This window comes from Felis catus, chromosome B2 (genome assembly GCF_018350175.1).
Source record: "Felis catus isolate Fca126 chromosome B2, F.catus_Fca126_mat1.0, whole genome shotgun sequence".
NCBI lineage: Eukaryota > Metazoa > Chordata > Mammalia > Carnivora > Felidae > Felis > Felis catus.
Genome location: NC_058372.1, coordinates 119,410,922 through 119,428,148, shown reverse-complemented (window position 1 = coordinate 119,428,148; position 17,227 = coordinate 119,410,922). Strand labels below are relative to the sequence as shown.

Here is a 17,227-nt window from a genome sequence, read left to right as displayed (position 1 = left end):
GATGTATATCTTTGCCCAAAATACCTATGAGATATGACACGGATCATAAAATAAACACATAATGAATACTGATTATAGATGATGATAAATGCTGTGAAGAAAAAAGATACATGACCTAGAATCTTATCCTAGAACAGTTTTCTACAACCAAATTCCCACAAGTGTGTACTTCCTCCAAAGTCTATTCTTGTTTTAATCCTTCCCTTCTATTATGTTATTTAGAATTTAGTTTTGTGTATGTCACATAATAGCTTCAGGCAATATAACGCTGAATTTTATTAAGAGGTAAGCTTGATTTTTGTTTTCCTCTTCCAATGAACACATATTAGGTTTGGCCACACCCCAGTGCAAGAAAGACTCAGCTGCCTGGCCAAGCACAACTCTATCTACATTGTGGCAAATATTGGGGACAAGAAGCCATGCAATGCCAGTGACCCTCAGTGTCCCCCCGATGGCCGTTACCAGTACAATACTGATGTGGTGTTTGATTCTCAGGGAAAACTGGTGGCACGCTACCATAAGGTAAAATTAATTTGCACACAGTTCAGATACTGAATGTTTAACAAAATAAAGTGGGAAAAAAGGGGGAAAAACATTAATGTTTATAATAAGCATACTTTAGGAGCAGAGTAGAGACAAAGCATGGAAAACGATGATTAGGCGTGGTAAGCTCCTATAAAGAGGCTCAAGAGGTTTTCTATGCATTTAGGAACACAGGAATGTGTGTGAGAATCAGCAGGAGGTACCTGCACTGAAGTATAATGTTGCCTTTTAGACTTTGTCTTTTTAAGGACATGCCCTGCCAATGGGTCAAGACTAGAACAAAAAAACTACCTACCAGATAGACTTGGTTTTGAAAAGAAAGGAGCAATTTTGTCTATAGAAAATATTTAGGTGTTCTTGGCAAATAGAAGTTATCTATTTCACTCTTAGGTCTTGTAAGATTCAATAGGGTCTTAATACATAAGGATTCCCCTCTACAGATCTCTAAAATGTAGAGATTGAACCAAAGGCTCCTATCAGCCATAGTAATCTCTGATTCTGTAACACTTTTTCCCTGTGAGGACGGTGGTTATGGATGAAATTGGCACTAAGAGATGTTGGCTTGCACTTTTTCAGACACATTGACACCCAAGCCAACTTCTGAAAAGAGACTTTTACCCACTTCATCTTCTCTTTATTACAGTACAATCTTTTCATGGGTGAGGATCAATTCAATGTACCAAAGAAGCCTGAGGTTGTGACTTTTGACACCATCTTTGGAAGATTTGGCATTTTCACATGCTTCGATATACTCTTCCATGATCCCGCTGTTACTCTGGTGAAAGATTTCCATGTGGATACCATAGTTTTCCCAACAGCGTGGATGAATGTCTTGCCACATTTATCAGCTATTGAATTCCACTCGGCTTGGGCAGTGGGCATGGGGGTTAACTTCCTTGCAGCCAACATACACCACCCCCACAAGAGGATGACAGGTAATGTGTAATCTCTAAGATGTACAAACTTTAGGCCATAACCAAAAAAGCAAAATAATGATTTTTTTCTAGCTAACGTGTACTCCTTAATATAATGTTTTCCAACTCTTATTTTTTGCACCTCTGGCTGGTGACATACCATAGAAGCCATCTCAATCTAAATTGTTTTGTACATTTATTTAGTTCTATTCAACTTACAGGCACACTTTTTTTCCCCCTCCAGATTGACCACTTCTGACCCGAAAGTTTCTCTTATTGGCTTCTCAGTAGCAAACCCTGTTGGATTTCCTCTCACCTGTTTCCCTGTCAGTATATTTTACTGAAATTACTGAAATCGTTAGCTTAGCCAGACTAAATGTTAATGTGAGTTTAAAATAGCAGTAGCAATCATGCAATCCCTTTTCACTTCTCTATTTCAAATGCCATTTCCAACATCGCTTTCAGGAAGCGGCATCTATGCACCTGACTCTCCAAGAGCATTTCATTATGACATGAAGACAAAGGAGGGAAAACTCCTCATCTCACGACTGAATTCTTCTTCATACGACCCTGGAGTGGTAAATTGGGCTTCTTATGCCAGTAGTATAAAAGCATTCTCCACAGGAAATCAGGAATTTAAAAGCACTGCGTTTTTTGATGAATTCACCTTCTTGGAGCTCACAAGAGTCACAGGAAATTACACAGTTTGTCAGAAAGAACTCTGCTGCCATCTAAGCTACAAGATGTCTGAGAAGAAACCAGATGAAGTTTATGCCCTAGGGGCATTTGATGGACTACATATTGCCGAAGGGAGTTATTATCTACAGGTAATGTTTGTTTTGCCGGCAGGGGCATTAACCAGGCAAAATATAGGACACCCAGTTGAATTTGACTCTCAGATAAACAATGAATTGTTTCATTGTAAGTGTGTCCCACTTAAAGAAAAAAAAAAGTGGGTCCCACTTTTGAGGATATATCACACTAAAAATTTTGTTATTTACCTGAAATTCAAACTTAGTTGGGCATCCTGAATTCTTATTTGCCAAAACTTGCAATCCTGGATGTCCAATTTTAAACTGGCTGGAAAAAGGCAGAAGATTTATTTACAGTACCCGCATTTAAAATGATACAGTAATCAAATTACAGATGATTTTAAAGGATGATTAACCTCTGATAGTTCTTCCCTGAACAAACATACCCATTTTCTTGATATGTTCGCTAAAGCTTTTTATTTTTATTTTTAATTTTTTTTCAATATTTATTTTCGCGAGCAGGAGAGACAGAGCGTGAGTGGGGAGGGGCAGAGAGAGAGAGAGAGAGACACGCACAGAATCTGAAGCAGGCTCCAGGCTCTAGGCTGTCAGCACAGAGCCCAACATGGGGCTCAAACTCAAGAAGTGCGAGATCATGACCTGAGCCGAAGTCGGACGCTCAACCGACTGAGCCACCCAGCCCCCTCCCCCCTTTTTTTTTTTTTTTTTTACTTAAGAACTTGACACTAAGTATGTCCTGGAGACATCTAGGGTTGACCTCTGAGACAAGCAGTAGAGTAGTTTACTGGTGCAGAGACTTGGTATCTCGCAGCCCTCAACATCAAAGGAAGAGCTATGGTGAGTTGCAACAAGCAACTTTCATTTTCCTCTCATTCTGCTCTCCTCTTCCTTGATCTGGCTCCTATCCTATGTCACTCAGACTGTGCAACATCTGAACAGGGCTTCCTGTTGACAGTTTCAGCTCCATCCCATCCACTTCCCATACTCTAATTATACCAATTACTAAAAGCCATTTCTGATTATTTCCCTGCCTTGCTTAAAAGGCCTCACTGTCTTCTCATGGGCAAATCAACTTCCTCACCAAAAAGCTACTCAGAAATGCTTGACATGTACCTCTTCCTACTCTCTGTTCTCTTCTCTCACTTCTACCCACACGTGCCCTGGGCTCCTCTCATGTTGAGGCATTTCTTCATCCCCAATGTGCCGGCATCTGCAGAACCTCTGGATGTTTGCACAGGTTGTCTCCTTTATCTATGATGGCCCCACCTCCTCACCATTCATGGTGCTTTTCGGGTGTTATCTTCACCCCGAGGGCTGCCCTGACACTTCCTGTAGCACCAAGCCCACCTCCCCAGGCATCCTACGCTCAGCTTTATTAAGGACATATTATGTGAAATGATGCACATCCTTGTGCATAAGTGCTGGAACTGTACCCAATGTGCAAAATGTTGTTTGCTGCATGATAAGCACCTTCTTAATGCATCTTTACCTGGACACTTGTTGAGTGCCTACTACATAGTAGGTGTATGTATTCAGTGCTAATGATATGAAGACGAATAAGCCAAGGCCCTCCTCTTGAAGAATTTAGCAGGGGGGAAAGACATAGGACCAGGTAATGTCAGTACAAATCGGCATGTGATAGAACATAGAGTGCACGTTTTGTTGTAGGAAATACTAAGGAGCTATACCTAGCCTGATTTGGGGATTCAGGGAGGTTTCTGGAGACATGATGTATGAGCTTATGCTCATGCTCTTCTCCAGATGAAAAAGAGTGGGAGGAAATTCTAGGTGGAGTAGAGAGTGTGAGCAAGGGTGAGGACATGTCAAGAAGTAGAGTATACGGGTCAGTGTCACTAAGGCATAACGCAAGAAGCAAGGATTGGTGGAAGATGGGCTTAGAGGCAGGATCACGTTTGGCAGGATCTTACCCGTCATTCCTAAGGTTTGGGCTTTATTCTCTGGGTGCCAGTCTTCTGTGGGAAGGTGTTCAGCCAGGGAATGATGTGATCAGATCTGCTGTTGAGTTAGAGCGCTGTGGCAGCACTGTGGAGGGGGGAGCGAGGGCACAAAGACTGGTTAGATTTTAAAAATAGCCCTATTAAAACCTGTATCAAGATTATGTCAGTAGGAGTAAGAGCAGGGTGTGGACTCTGGCAATATGTAGAAGTCTAAACTTAGTAGCTAATTGGATACAGAACAGGAAAGCAGAATGAAGGGGCTAGAATGCCAGGTTTCCGACGAGAGTAGCTGGGTGAATGTATGTTTCAGGATGTTAGAAGGGGAGCAGGCTGGCAGTGGAGAGATGCTCAGTTCAGCTTTGGATATTCTGGTTTCAAAGTATTTATGGGACATTCAGCTGGAGCCCTGGTACCTGACATCACCAGCAGAGCCTGGAGCAGCACCCCAGATAAAACGTGTTAATGTGTCTGCTGGAAAACGTGGGATTATGCATCCTAAATAACTTAAAAACAGGATAGCCTTATGTTAGTTCAAGTTAGGTTTCAATGTCCAATGTGCTACAAAAGCCTTTATTTTCAGAGAAGTTTGGTCTTGGAATTAAGAATGAGGGATTTGGGTATTGGATTATATTCATAATCCTTCATAGTCTAACTGTGACGATAACTAATGCCAGAAAAATCTCTGTAACACCAACATCTAGTTCTTAACTAAGAAGAGAAGACAAAAAAAAAAAAAAGGAAATAAGGGTACAATAACTCTGCATCTTGCCACGGAGATTTTCCAAATGTTCTATAGTGAATTTTAAGGACGTAGGGAAAGAAGGTGCTTGTAGCATTTTCTAGAGTACAGGATGGTAAAAGATTGGGTAAAAATTTATAGCAGTGGTTATAGGAGACTGGGAGAAGCAGCCTACATATTGTAAAGAATCATTGAGTAAATCAATTAATAAAGAAGGGATAAACTAAACAAAAGTTCATTCCCTTTACCCCATATAACCTGGGAGATCTTCCTCTTGAGATTATTTTCTGTACCCTTTGTCCTCTCCATTTCCTCCCACCAAGGTAAGAGTCATCCAAATCACCAGCCTCTCTCTTCTAGAATGTGAAACTATTTCCCAACAGGGTAAGAAATTAGGGATATGACATGGTGAGAACATAGATTCTGGAGCCAGAAATTTTGGGTAAATCGCTTCTTAACTGTATAGTGGCCACCTGGCCCTGGGCCAACTTCTTTAAATCCCTGGTTCCTCATCTGTAACATGTGGATTCATTTTCATTCACCAAATATTTATGTAATGCTTTCTGTGTGCAAGCACTTGGTACAGCCTGAGGATATTAAGATGAGCAAGACAGATACTGTCACTGTCTTCATAGAGCTTAATGCTGGTGGGGACACAGGCATTGAAGAGAAAACCAAGGAAATCACTAGTTGAGTTTCGCTGGGACAAATGTTGCCAAAGGAAAGTACCACGGACAATTAAACCATACAACTGGAGGACCTAACTTAATCCTAGGAGGGAAGTAAGAATGATGACAACAATAATAATAATAATAATTATTATTATTTATGGCATTTGGGGGAACTTTAATTTCATAAATAAATGTAAACAGGGACACCCGGGTGGCTCAGTCAGTTAAGCGTCTAACTCTTCATTTTGGCTCAGGTCATGCTTTCATAGTTTGTGAACTTGAGCCCCACGTCTGGCCCCGCACTATCTTCCTTTCTCTCTACCTCTCCCCTGCTCGTGCTCAATCTCTCTCTCTCCCTACCCCCCCCCCCATCAAAGTAAAGAAATAAACATTAAAAATAAGTAAATATATAAACTAGCAAATAAATGTAAAGAAGTCAGCACCGTGCCTACACATAAAAAGTCCTCAATGAATGTTAACTTTTATTATTGTTGTTGTTGTTGCTGCTAAAAAAAAGTAACATAAACTTTTCTTTTAGCCGTCAGACCTATACGACCAGGTTTGCTCACGTGAACACTGGCTGCATTGCAAGCAGGTCCTGAGTCAACTCCTTTGTTTCTTGAGTCCTTGTCATATGCCAGATGTTCTCTCCCTTCCTACCACCTGGATTGCCTCTATCACTTCTTTCTTCATTTCAATAAAAGTAATGCATGGGCACACCTAAGAAGACAGCACTAAAATCTTGTGAAACACCGGTTTCTTCCCTAATCCATCTTGTCCTTCTTTCTGAAGGCAAACACTTTTGAATCTTTTAACTGTTTCTTCTGAAATTTACTCATCTGACATCATCTACCAGGAGCTAAAGCGGAGTCCACAGAGTCAGGGCTCAGTCCCACAAGACTGGTCCCCTCCCCATTTGAGACTCCAATCGCAAGTCCAGGTTGTCACCCATGCTTCTGACCTGACTGACTGTAAATCAGGGGCTCCCGCGATCTCGGCCTTGGGTTTGCTAATTTTCTGGAAAGGCTCATAGAACCTAAGAAAGTGCCTTATGTACTACTAACAATTTATTACAGAGGACATTTCAAGGAATACAAATGAACAGCCAGATGAAGAGACACATACGGTAAGGTCTGGGAGTATCCCAAGCATAGGAGTTTCTGTCCCATGGAGTTTGGGGTAGGCCACCTTCCCATCATGTAGATACGGCCTTCTTGTTCACCAACCTGGATTCCCTCTGAACTCCATACTTTAGGGATTTTCATGGAGGCTTAATTTCATGGACATGATTGATTCAAGTTATTGACCGTTGGTGCTTAATTTAGCCTCCAGCTCCTCTTCCCTCCGCAGATATAGGGGTGGGGATGGCGACGCTGAAAATTCCAACTCTCTAACCAGGTGGTTGGTTTCCCTGGTCACCAGTTTCCATCCTGTGGTTATTTAAAGGCTCTCCAAAAATCTCCTCATTAACATGAACTCAGTCGTGGTTGAAAGAGGCTTGTTATTAGTAACAAAAGCCCCTCTTTTCACATTTCACCTCTCATCACTAAGGAAATTCCAAGGATTTTAGAGCTTTTCTTGCCAGGCACTAGAAAAAGACCAAATATATATTTCTTACTATATTTTCTTACACAGTACCACCCACCTCCTTTGTTGGTGGTGGTGTAAGTTCCTGGAAGATCACTCTGAGTGGGTGATAAAATATTTTCAACTTACAAGTCTCAAAATGCCTTTCCTTTCATATTTGATGGAGGATTTCCCTAAGTATAAAATTCAAGGTCATTGTATTGCTACTGAGAATTCTTGAGTTATTTTGATTCCTGGTGCTTTGTATGTGTATCCCTCTTCCTACTGTTTCCTCAGAAACCTTATAGAATTTCCTCCCCTCCATGGTTTCCTCTTCTGGAACTCCTATTTTTGGAATCATGTGTTTTTTTGGGTTTGTCCTCTAATATTTTTGTATCTTTTCTTTGTTTTCTTTCTTTCTTTCTTTCTTTCTTTCTTTCTTTCTTTCTTTCTTTCTTCTTTCTCTCTTTTTTTCATTTACTCCTCTTGATCTTTCAAGCCTTACATTGAGTCATTTATTTTTGTTGACATGTTTTTATTTTTCAAGAACTATTTTTTTTGCTTTATGAATTTTTTTCTGTTGATGTTGTTTTGTGGATCCAGTATTTTATCTCTCTGAGACTGGTAAGGAATTTGTTTTCTTTTTTTCTTTCTTTTAAATGTTTATTCATTTATTTTGAGAGAGAGAGAGAGAGAGAGAGAGACAATAAGGGTGAGTGGGGGAGGCACAGAGAGATGGGGGAGAGAGAATCCCAAGCGGGTGCTGCACTGTCAGTGCAGAGTTTGAAAGGGGGCTCAATCTCCAGAGCTGTGAGGTTGCAACTTGAGTCAAAATCAAGATTCAGACACTTAACTGACTGAGCCACCCAGGTGCCCTACAGAAAATTTTTTCTTGAAGCTTCTTCTCTTTAAATAGTCTCTTTTTCCCTAAAGTTTCTTTTATCTACCTGTTCTGCTCTCTCTTTCATGTTAGAAGCTTTCCTCAGAAATATAGTAACCCTTTAACCTTACCAAAAACTAAGTGAAGGGCCGAGCATGAGTGATATTTGCCCACTTAAACTTCAAAGTAGGGTGATCTAACCAGGCATTTTGTTAGGGGAAACAGTAAGTAAGTATATTTGGAGTAAGTATATTTGGAGACTTCCTCTTGGGATGGGTCAGGTTTCTCAGTCTTTAAAATTCTTCTAATTCTCTTCCTGAATAATGTTATCTAATTTAGCAAATTGAAATACAGGGTGCCCTAGTAAATTCAAAGTTTGGATAAACAACAAATATTTAAAAAATATAAGATTGTCCCATTCAATATTTGAGACATACTTACACACTAAAAACCATTTTTGATACTATTAGTATATTTAAACTTCAAATTTAAATTGGGCTCCTGTCCTGTATTTATCTGGTAATTTTATTTCTGAAGGGTAAATTCATTGCTGACAGCATCTAGAGAACCAGGTGGGAGCAATGACCTTGCTGGATGCATCCATGGTGGAGGGGGATGATCTCAACAAAATTTCATTCATGTAATCCCCTTCAACCAGGTTTTTCAAAACCTCTACTAAAAATCATCTGCCTTATCCTCTCTGGGAATAAATGCCCCATCTTTTACTGGAATAGAGGAAGGAGAGTTGCCCATCCATGGTGGGGGACTCAGAATCTGAGGCATCCTTAACAAATTCCTACCAATTTTCCTTACATTAGCCACCACAACTTTACCAGTTCCTGAGGTACCTGATGCTCCCAGGGGTGGAATCTTCTGAGTATTCTGCCGTGTAGATAGGGTTGATTCGTGGTTCTCTTATTGCCAGATTAGGACTTGGCTTTCCTTAGGCTTGGGAAATCAGTCACTACTTTTGCATCAACCGTCCCAACTTCCAACATTAAGCCATGCTCTAGCCTCCTGTTTTCCTATCCTTATGGGTTCATGTCTTAAACAAACAAACCAAGTTTGGCTTAGGTAAGATATAGGGAATAAAACAGACGCATGTATTCATTGTTCCTTTATCTGAAAGCTATTTGTTTCCCATCTTAACATACTTGCTCTAAAGCTCTTACTCTCTGACTTCAAAAGTAGAAACAGGGAGACCAGTTAAAGCTGTTGCTTTAGTCAGGCAGGAGGTAAGGTGGCTTGAAATAAGGTTTGGAAGATGCAGTACAGGTTCAATGAATATGGATCTTCCTTTTGGGGACTTTGCATCTGCATAGTGAAATGATTCCTATACTTAGATTTTACATTTACATTTACATGTACATTACATTTACATTATTATGTAGTAGAGTAGAGTAGAATATAACTGCGTAGTATAGTGAGAACTATTTCAGTTTTTGCTCAGATATAAAGTGTGTGACTTTTCCCATTCACAGGGATTGCCTCTAGATCAACTCTAGGGTTCATTACAACTTTAAATTTCTTTTATTGCGGGAAATAGGCAAAAATGTAGAGATGAAACTAGATTTAACCTTTTGGAAAAAAAAAATGGAAGTCAATGATTAAAAGCATTGCCAGCTTGAGAACAATGAGGGTATAGTTGTTCATCGCTATAGACCAAGGGTCTGATTGTCTCTTCATGAGATTTAATCTGTTTGACCGTGAATGGCAGAAAGCATTAGGGTCTGAAGTCGTTTATTTTTATTGCTAGTTGAATTAGCTATCCATCAATGAATTGAATTAATCGAATGGAAAAATAACATTATTTTATCAAACAAAAGAGCCTAGGCATTGCAGAGGCAACATTTGTAGGTCAGAAGGGTGCATCAGTTGGCTTTCTTAGGACTCACTGGTTTGCATTTACTTTCCTAGATTTGTACTCTGCTGAAGTGTAAAACACCAAACTTACGCACTTGTGGTGATGCGGTTGAATCTGCTTCCACCAGGTTTGAAATGTTTTCCCTCAGTGGCACTTTTGGAACCCAATATGTCTTCCCTGAGGTGTTGCTGAGTGACAGTCAGCTTGCACCTGGGGAATTTCAGGTAAGAATCTTTGCTGAATATTGACAATTCATTTCATGTAAGAGGGAGCACTTTTTGAGTATGAAACCGACTCAAGTGTTTACAAATATCACAAAAATCTCCATTTGGAAAGGATAAAATTGTTCTTAGGAATCAGGAAGCACACTGAGCAGGCTGAATTTTTTGTCTGGAAATTCTTACTATAGTAATTAGTGTCCTTGAGAATAATATATATATGTATATACATATATATATTATGTACATAATATATATGTATATATACATATATATATTATGTATACATATATACATATATATATTATGAAGACTACTGGGAGGAGGCTGGCTGTTTCGGATCCCCTGAGTAGGAAGAAGACTCCAGAAGGATTTTAGGACCAGTCCCACCAGAGGGAACCCCTTCACATCAAGAGCAGTGATAGCCTAGCAAAATTAAAGGGAGTTCCTTTCATTGCTGTGTAAAGACCTTCTGTGATCACAGGAGGAAAAAGAAGGAAGGAAAAGCTAAGGAGAGAGAATCTGATGGTAGCTGAAATTGTCAAGAAACAAAACATGTTTTTTTTTTGTTTAAAGGCCGGAAATAGTTCCTTACTGTATAAGCTCTGCCACATTCTTTCCCTGGCTTTCCTGCAGGTTCTGCTCTTACTCTGTATTCCTTGTAGGAACAGCTACTGTGGGGCATCGGGTCAATGAACATGTTGGGGGGCTGTGGTGAGCGAGTGACAGGGTTGACAGAGGCTCAGCTCAACCCCCTCAGTCAGTCCCTTCTGTCCACTTGGAAGAGCCTATTTTGTCTGAGAGCATTAGATTTCCCAAACCCATTGCTTTATGCTTGTTTCCTCATGGAATGCTTCCTCAAATAAGTCAATTATAAGATATTGATTGTAGCCATTTCAATAATAAATGAATCCATGCCAATTCCACACCTCCAATTTTTCCCGTGATCTGCACCATTTCAAAATTTCTGACAGAAGGTAGCCATTATTTTTACTGTTTCTTCATGCAGTTGCACTGAATTTTATTTTATTTTTTTTTAATTTTTTTTCAACGTTTTTTATATTTATTTTGGGACAGAGAGAGACAGAGCATGAACGGGGGAGGGGCAGAGAGAGAGAGGGAGACACAGAATCGGAAACAGGCTCCAGGCTCCGAGCCATCAGCCCAGAGCCTGAGGCGGGGCTCGAACTCCCGGACCGCGAGATCGTGACCTGGCTGAAGTCGGACGCTTAACCCACTGTGCCACCCAGGCGCCCCAGTTGCACTGAATTTTAAAAGCGTGTGGTGGGGTTGTAGAACTTCCAGGGAGACCCGGTTAACTTCTCTGTGCTTTAATTAGGTGTCAAGTGATGGACGCTTGTTTAGCGTGAAGCCGCCATCGGGACCTGTCTTGACCGTAACTCTGTTTGGGAGGTTGTACGAGAAGGACTGGATATTAAAGGCTTCATCAGACCTCAGGGCACAAGCACCGGGAGTAATGCTCGTAGTTATAGCACTGAGTGTGTGCTCATTCAGTTGGTAAAATAGTTCTATTTCCCTTTTTATTTTGCATGATTTAAAAAATGATGGGTGACAACAGAAGCATGGATCTGGGCTTTTGATAAGAGTGGTCATGGTCTTTTGTACAAGTGAATACAATTATTTATACGTATGTATTTCTCTGTTTTTAGACGCATACACACACACACACACACACACACACACACAGACACCAGATAATAGAAGCCAGATACACAGTGACATAATTTTGAAAGGTAAAATCCATAAAATGAGAATAACAATTATACCCACATTTTAGGGATTTTTGGTGAGGAAAAAAAAATACACTTCAAGTCCTTAGACCAGTTACTGGATCATGGAAAGGACTGCACGTGTGCTATCACAACTGTGAATGGCTGTCACAGGAAAACCATGCACGATATATTGACTGCTAAAACTATATCACTCTAATTGTCTAAAGTGCAAACATTTTCCAATGGTTCAGTCACCCTACATATTTCAGTTAGAAAATCAGTGAATTCGGGGTGCCTGGGTGGCTTAGTCGGTTAAACATCTGACTTGAGCTCAGGTCATGATCTCAAAGTCCATGAGTTCAAGCCCCGTTATTGTGCTCTGTGCTGACAGCTCAGAGCCCGGAGCCTGCTTCAGATTCTGTGGCTCCCTCTTCTCTCTGCCCCTTCACCACTCATGCTCTGTCCCTCAGAGCATGTCTCTCAATGAATTCAACATCAGCTAATTGGCTTTGGCTTGGTACCTAGCAATGAGGTATTCTAGAAGGCAGCTGGGCTTCCACCTAGGAACTTGTTAGAAGGCCTTCATGTTTTTTGTGGTTTTCAGCGTCTCTTTAGTGTTTTGTCTACCTTGTCAGCCTATAAGTATAGTAATAAGGAGGCTCTAAGACATTTACCAAATCTGGCCTGTAATCTATTTTTGCATAGCCCGTTAGCTAAGAAAGGGTTTTATGTTTCTAAATGGTTGAAAAAGAGGAAGAATCCAAGAAGAAGAATATTTTGTGATACATGAAAACGATCTAAAGTTCAAATTTTAGTCTTAATACCTAAAGTTTTATTGAACACACCACGTTTGTTTAAGTATTGCTGATGACTGTTTTTTTTTTAATTAAAAAAAAAATTTTTTTTAACGTTTATTTACTTTTAAGACAGAGAGACACACAGCATGAACCGGGGAGGGGCAGAGAGAGAGGGAGACACAGAATCGGAAGCAGGCTCCAGGTTCTGAGCCATCAGCCCAGAGCCTGACTCGGGGCTCAAACTCGTGACCTGAGCTAAAGTCGGACACTTAACCGACTGAGCCACCCAGGCGCCCCTGCTGATGACTGTTTTTATGCTATGGTGACAAAGTTGGGTAGTTATGACACAGAAAAGCTGTTATGGCCAGTTATGGCCAGTTATGGCCAGAAAAGCTGCAAATATTTACTGCTTGGCCCTTTCCACAAAAAGTTTGTTAACTCCTGCTCTGAAGTATTAAATAACTACAGATGTTACTATTAAAAGCCTTTAAAGCAATTCAGTGGGCAAATTGCCTGTGTCTTTCATAAAAAGAGAAATAGAATATCTTTATTTGCTTTGTATTATGTATCATCACGCACACATGTGCAAAGATTACCTTGATTAACGTATGGCCAAATGTGCTAAGTAGATTAATACCCCAAATAAGATCATTTTTATAAACATGGTTGATATCCATTCACTGTAAGATACCACATCACAAAGCCTTTTGATGGATTTGGTATGTTCTCAAATTCCTGGGAGAAAGCACATTAGTTTTTATTTTCAAATTTTTCCTGGAGATCAACTAAGAACTATTCATATGAATACACTATCTGGTATTTTAACTTCGGCAAACTCACCAGCTTGCCTTAGAATGATTTTTCTTAAAATTAAACATTACAGGCAATGAATTTACTTTTTTAAAAATGGTATTTACAACATCCATACCCAGATCTGATTACTTTTTCACTGTGCATTTCTTTAACACATGCATACGTATTTTACGATAGTTTTGATGTGCTTTTTAACTGTGATTTTTATTTCTTTTGCGTAAAACATTCGTAATATTCTTTCAATACAAACAGCCCAATTCCAAAAAAGACCAATGCTCAAATATATGTTCCTTAATCTCTTTATACCTTGATCAATTTGAATGGTCCTGTCTATGGCCATACCACCCTGAACGCACCCGATCTCCTCTGAATGGTCCAGAGAGCAATTTTTGATACTTCCTCATTTAAAGATATCATTTGTTATCAACTTCATGATGATGATGTAACCACTTCCTCTCTCACTGTAGTAGCCTTTTTCCAAGCTGGTCCCCAGTGATTCCCACCCAGGCTCCATGGAGAAATTCTCCACGATTAATTGTTTTGTTGCTATTGATTCTTATATTTTTATATAGCTTCTGAGCCTTGTCACTTATAATAAATATGAATTCATTCTTACTTGTATCCTAACACATATCTGTTATTCAGCTCTGCTTCAGTGTTCTATTGATTTTACTTATTTGGTCTTTTAGTTTTTTTATCGAAACAATCTATTTCAGGTCTCCTATAGGCTGAATTATGTCCCCCCTCAAATTCACGTATTGAAGTCTGAATTCCATACCTCAGAATGTGATTGCATTTGAAGATAAAGTCTTTTAAGAGGTAAAATGATGGCATTAGGGTGGGCCCTAATCCAATATGACTGGTATTCTTATAAGAAGAGAAGATTAGGACATAGACACTATGGAAACTATGTGAAACTATGTGAAGACACAAAGGAAGATGGCCATCTACAAGCCAAGGAGAAAGGCCCTCAGAAGAAATCAACCCTGTTGACAGTTTGATTTGGATTTCTGGCCTCCAGAATCTTGAGAAAATAAATTTCTGTTGTTTAAACTAATCCGTGGTACTTTATAATGGCAGTCCTAAAAAACCAGTACAAATTCTAATCCCCTCTCCTCTCCATTTCTACCATAAATTGAAGCTTAAACAGAATGGTTACCTAGTTAAGAAGATCCAGCTAGCCTGGTTCCATGAGACTCAACTAGATACTCTCAGAGAAGCATTGCTGATGAACTGGTGCTGAAACCATCAGACCATCTGGATGTTGGGAAAGCAGAAAGTCACACGGATGAAATCAAGTAATTGATCTGTCCTTAAATATTCTTTTTTAGTGACAAAAGAATCTGTTGATACAACTGAGTGAAACAAAGGACATCGTTGAAGTCAAAAACATCTCTCAACCGGTAGACTATCCACATAGCCCGAGATCAGCCCCACACTATACGAAGCATGCCCTTCTGCAAAGGAGAGCATGATCCATACCAGTAATATAACATTTTGAAATAAACATTTTTGTGGTAGATACTTTTCAAAAAAATACTATCTCATCCAATAATATTTGAGTAAAATTCACCTTATTACTGGCAACGCAACAGCTTAAAACCGCAAACATTTATTATCTGACACAGTTTCTAGGAGTCAGGATCTGGGAATGGCTTAAATGGGTTTTCTGGCTTAAGGTCTCTCTTAACGTTGTAATAAACCTGTCCCCAGGGTTACAATCATCTTAAGTTCCTCTGGGCCTGAAGACTCCACTGCTAAGATCACTCACATGGTTGTTGATGGTCCTCAGCTCCTTGCTGGAAGCTGGCTGTGGCCTTTTTCCTTATGCATGGGCTACCTGAAATTTTTCACAAAAAAGCAACTGGCGTCTCCAAGAGTGAGTGATGAGATAGACAAATATATCTATCTATATCTGTATCTATATCTATATCTATATCTATATCTATATCTACATCTACATCTATATCTATCTATATCATTGATATCTATATCATCTATATCTATCTATATCCATATCATGTGTATCTATATCATCTATATCTATATATAGAAGGGTGTGGATATTTCAGTCTTTTATAGCCTAATTTTGGAAGTGACATCACTTCTGCCATACGCTATTTGTCACACAGACCAACAGTGGTACAATGTGGGAGAGAATCACACAAAGGTAAGAATATCAAGAGACAAGGATCTTTGCAGATCAGTTGGGATGCTGGCTATTACGATAAGTATGTATTTATATTTATATGTATTTCTATATAATTTTAAAACATAGGACCGTTTCCTTTTCTTTTTGCTATATATGTAATATGTCTTTCAAAATATACTCCCAATATTTACATCTGAAAAGTATTGTGCCAAAGGACTTTCTACAATTATTTTCTATGCTAAAGATTAAATAATTTAATGATTTCTGCTCTTGGTAAAATTTAAATTGGTTGGATTTACTCATTTGTGGTGGCATCATCTCCTGATACACACCTGTGACTTTTACATTCACTTCTTAGAAGTCTACTTTATAAAAGAATACACATTAAAAAGTAACATAGAATAGGGGTGCCTGGGTGGCTCAGTCGGTTGGGCGTCCGACTTCGGCTCAGGTCATGATCACGCGGTTCATGAGTTCGAGCCCCGAATTGGGCTCTGTGCTGACAGCTCAGAGCCTGGAGCCTGCTTCGGATTCTGTGTCTCCCTCTCTCTGCTCCTCCCCCACTCATGCTCTCTCTCTCTCTCTCTCTCTCTCTCTCTCTCTGTCTCTCAAAAATAAACAAAGCTTAAAAAAAAAAGTAACATAGAATAAACAGCATAAGTTCCAGAATCATTAATTCATGAAATGACACTACTAGGAAAAAGGGTCTTAAGAACATCAACATATTAACTGTTTTTTTTTTCTTTTTGAATCAGCAAGGATTTTTTTCTACTAATCTATAAAAATATAAAACAAATGGAAAATAACAATTGAAGTGTTCTGAATATGGCAACAATCAACTAGAAAGTCATTATCAATGTCAAAAGCTGCTCTGAAATCTATCACTTGGCTCTTACATCGAAAATTAACCTCACATTCCCCACATTCTTCCAATTCTCTATTCTGGATGTCTTGAGTGTATTCCAAATGCATTACCTTAATTTTGCTTTTGTAATCACCAAGTCTTGGATGGGGAAAATACCTATATCCACGAGTAATACTGTAGCATGCTGCCATAATCGATAAGTTTAGTGTTTTAAGTACAGACACTACAAAACCAAATTTCTTTCACTCTGTTATACTTTTTCTTTATCGTGTGTATTAGTTAGGATAGGCTAGCTTGTGGCGTAGTAACAAATAAAACCAAAAATCTCCTGGCTAAATAAGATGAAAATTCATTTCTCAAAGTCTACTCCAGGGCAGCTAGCCTCTGTGTCAAAGCTCAGAACCTCAGGCTTTTTCATTGTGTGTTGTTTCCTTATTACCAATGCTCCCATAATTTCTGGAGCATGACAGAAGAATATGGAGAGATTGCACACTGTCTTTTAAATGCTTTCATCTAGGAGCGACCGGGTGGCTCAGTTGGTTGGGCATCTGACCCCAGCTCAGGTCATGATCTCGTGTTTTGTGAGTTTGAGCCCCACATTGGGCTCCGTGCTGTCAGTGTGGAGCCCACTTCAGATCTGTCCCCCCTACCCTGCCCTTCCCCTGCTATGTGTGCTCTTTCTCTCTCTCAAAAATGAATAAACAGTTAAAAAAAAATGCTTTCATCTAGTGATACTTGTCA

The 17,227-nt window shown here is 39.5% G+C and overlaps 1 protein-coding gene across 2 annotated transcripts in view; it reads left to right on the top strand.

The window, feature by feature from the left end:
* Positions 1 to 14,989, top strand: part of LOC101096984 (pantetheinase) — a 40,833-nt gene extending 25,844 nt beyond the window's left edge. Inside the window, exons 4-9 of one of the 2 annotated variants that reach the window (XM_023254381.2) lie at positions 330 to 522; positions 1,187 to 1,478; positions 1,923 to 2,284; positions 9,962 to 10,132; positions 11,466 to 11,644; positions 14,186 to 14,989. In XM_023254381.2, the coding sequence (XP_023110149.2) occupies positions 330 to 522; positions 1,187 to 1,478; positions 1,923 to 2,284; positions 9,962 to 10,132; positions 11,466 to 11,644; positions 14,186 to 14,201 (1,213 nt within the window). In that variant the 3' untranslated portion in view covers positions 14,202 to 14,989. The remainder of the gene's footprint in view (positions 1 to 329; positions 523 to 1,186; positions 1,479 to 1,922; positions 2,285 to 9,961; positions 10,133 to 11,465; positions 11,645 to 14,185) is intronic. The other variant, XM_023254387.2, reaches the window with a different exon arrangement.
* Positions 14,990 to 17,227: the final 2,238 nt, after the last annotated feature.